This window comes from Orycteropus afer, unplaced genomic scaffold (genome assembly GCF_000298275.1).
Source record: "Orycteropus afer afer isolate SDZICR_OR568_19922 unplaced genomic scaffold, OryAfe1.0 scaffold00272, whole genome shotgun sequence".
In the NCBI taxonomy this organism is placed as follows: domain Eukaryota; kingdom Metazoa; phylum Chordata; class Mammalia; order Tubulidentata; family Orycteropodidae; genus Orycteropus; species Orycteropus afer.
In genome coordinates, this window is record NW_006921859.1 from 440,350 (window position 1) to 443,097 (window position 2,748).

General features: G+C 51.2%; 1 protein-coding gene across 1 annotated transcript; it reads right to left on the reverse strand.

Annotated features, from left to right (window-relative positions):
* Window positions 1-247: 247 nt before the first annotated feature.
* Window positions 248-1,048, reverse strand: LOC103205188 (gap junction beta-4 protein). Its single transcript, XM_007950465.2, has one exon. It carries the CDS (start codon window positions 1,046-1,048, stop codon window positions 248-250), a length of 801 nt encoding a protein of 266 aa, XP_007948656.2.
* Between the last annotated feature and the right edge of the window lie 1,700 nt (window positions 1,049-2,748).

The following is a 2,748-nucleotide window of genomic DNA, read 5'->3' on the forward strand; positions in this document are numbered from 1 at the left end:
GGAAATTCATATTTATTAAAGGTTTTGACATGCCCTATTACCATATACAAAATCCCCATCAATCCCCGTCCCATGAAGGCTCCGGACCCAGGGACCCAGGGCTCACTGGCCCCTAGGTGGGCTTCCTGAGCCTCACAACCACCCTCCTAACTGCCCTGCTACAAAAGAGGTACCACTGCCCTTCCTGTTTTCCTGGGTGACCTGGGAGCAGGCCAGGAAGACTTAGTCTTCCTATATGCCTTGAGGGTTATGTATACCCACCTGTATCCATTGGGGCCAACCCAGCCTTCATTAGGACAGAGGTCCCATCTTGGGGGTGCCTACCCTGGGAGAGGGCATATGGTGGACAAGTGTCAGGTAGATGACCCCGGCGCCGAGATTTACGGTGCCTGGAGCCCAGGATCTCCATACACCTCTTGCCCACCAGATAGGTGACCTCACAGAGGTTAAGCAGGATGCAAATGACAGCTGTGGCCACCATGAAGTAGGTGAAGACCTTCTTCTCTGTGGGTCGGGAGATGTAACAATCCACAGTGTGGGGGCATGGATCCACAGAGCAGGCCACCACACGGGGCATGTCATAATCCTTGTAGAGGCGATGGAAGATATAGAGGAAGCTGGTGTCTACGGTGGCCTTGAAGATGAGACTCAGTAAGTATGTCCACCAGAGCCCACCTCGCTTCTTGCCTGCATTGTCGTACAGTGATGGGGCATTGGGCCCATGCTTTAGGCGGTAGCGCCGTTCACGCTCTTCACGATAGGCCACATGCATGACCACCAGCAGTGAGGGGCAGGTGACCAGGATGAGCTGCAGGGCCCACAGGCGCACGTGGGACACAGGGAAGAACTCATCGTAGCAGACGTTAGGGCAGCCTGGTTGCTGTGTGTTGCAGATAAAATCCTTCTGTTCGTCATCCCACACATCCTCGGCGGCCACCACGTACACGAGCACACGGAAGATGAACACCATGGACAGCCAGATACGGCTTAGTGCCGTGGAATACTTGTTCACGCCACTCAGGAGGCCCTGCAGAAATGCCCAGTTCATGCTGATAGTGTCCCTGGACCCTTACGTGGACAGATCTATGTCTTTGCGCCACCCACTCAGACTTCGGGTGCCACTGGGCTGGGAAGGACGTGAAAGTGGGCACCCCTTATTGATGGTGCAATTGATAAAACCCTTTCACAGCCACTATGTCCTTGTGTCCTCAGTCATGATGGCTTTGTGGGGTAGGGTTGCCATCATTCCTGTTTCACATGGGAGTAAACCAAGGCACAGAGAGGGGAAGGCACCTGCCCAAGGCTCCACAGCTGGACGTAGCAGAGTTGGTCTTGAAGTTTTAAAATCACGATCCCTTTTATTCTATAAATAGATAAATGTGAACGATAAACACCCTTTGTAGACATGACAACCAATCCTTTTTACCCCAAGTTTCAGCACTACTGGTCCACACATTTAAAGAGATAGTAAGAAGGTGAAGGAGCTCTGGTGGTGCAGTGCCTAAGTCATTTGACTGCTAACCAGAAGGTTGGTGGTGTTTAATACCACCAGCCACTCCATGGAAGAAAAAAAACCAAACTCACTGCCGTGGAGTCAGTCCTGACTTATAGCGACCCCTCCTTGGGTTTTCTGAGGCAGTATCACTACGGAAGTAGATTGCCCAACTTTCCTTCAGAGGATTGGCTGGTGGGTTTGTGTGGCTGGTGGTTAGCAGTTATAGCAGTCAAGTGGCTGGTGGTTAGCAGTTATAGCAGTCAAATGCCCTAGGCACTACGCCACCAGAGGAAGACAGGGCAATCCACTTCCATAAAGATTTACCACCTTGGAAACTCAGCAGGGGTCACTATGAGTCAGAATCGACTCAATGGCAGTGTTTTTTTTTTCTTAATAAGAAGGTGAGGATTGGATGATCTTCCAGGGATGGGTTGGGGCTGGAAGGGAAGGAAACACATCCTTATCAGTTGTCACATTCATCCAACATTTCTTGAGTGCCAACAGGAGCCAGGCTTTGTCTGGGCATGCTCATATCAGCTTCTTTGTTAGATCGAAGAAAAATCCCCATCCTCATTCCTCCTCTCTAGGTCAGGGAAGTTCCCAACCCTGAGGTTCCCTCCCATACCAAACAGAAGGTTCTTTGGAGCCATGAGAGTTTGGCAACCCATCCACCTCCACCTTTCCTGTCTCAGTGCTGGGGCCCCAGGGCTGACCCGACCACAGTGGGTTTCTCTGGAATTCCAATCATTCCAGCTTTAGGGAGAGACTGGGGAAGGGGCAGAGGAGGGGTTTAGGCACAGTTCTCTCCCCACCATTCACTTTCTTTCTCAGGGATGCCCCCTCTACCTCTATCTGCTCAGTGGCAATTTGCTAGCCTGTTGTTATGTGCCATTGAGTTGTCTCTGACTCATAGCGACCTCTCCTTGGGTTTTCTAGGCAGTATCACTATGTAATAAATTGTCCAGTCTTCCTTCTGAGAAGTGGCTGGTGGGTTTGAACCGCCAACCTTCTGGGTAGCAGTCAAGTGCCTTAGGCACTCAATGTCTTGTGTGTTTCACCTCCACACCTCTTATCTGAAGTCCCATCTTGTTCCATCTCCTGCTCTGTCTTGTCCCCATCCCTGTCTCAGCCCTGGGCTTCTTGTGAATATTCTGACACCGACTTCTGAGAAGCCTTCTGTCCCCACCCTGAGCACCCTCCTCTTTTTCTGTGGCAGAATGCATCAACTGTTCTCAAATGGCCTGTTTACCTGT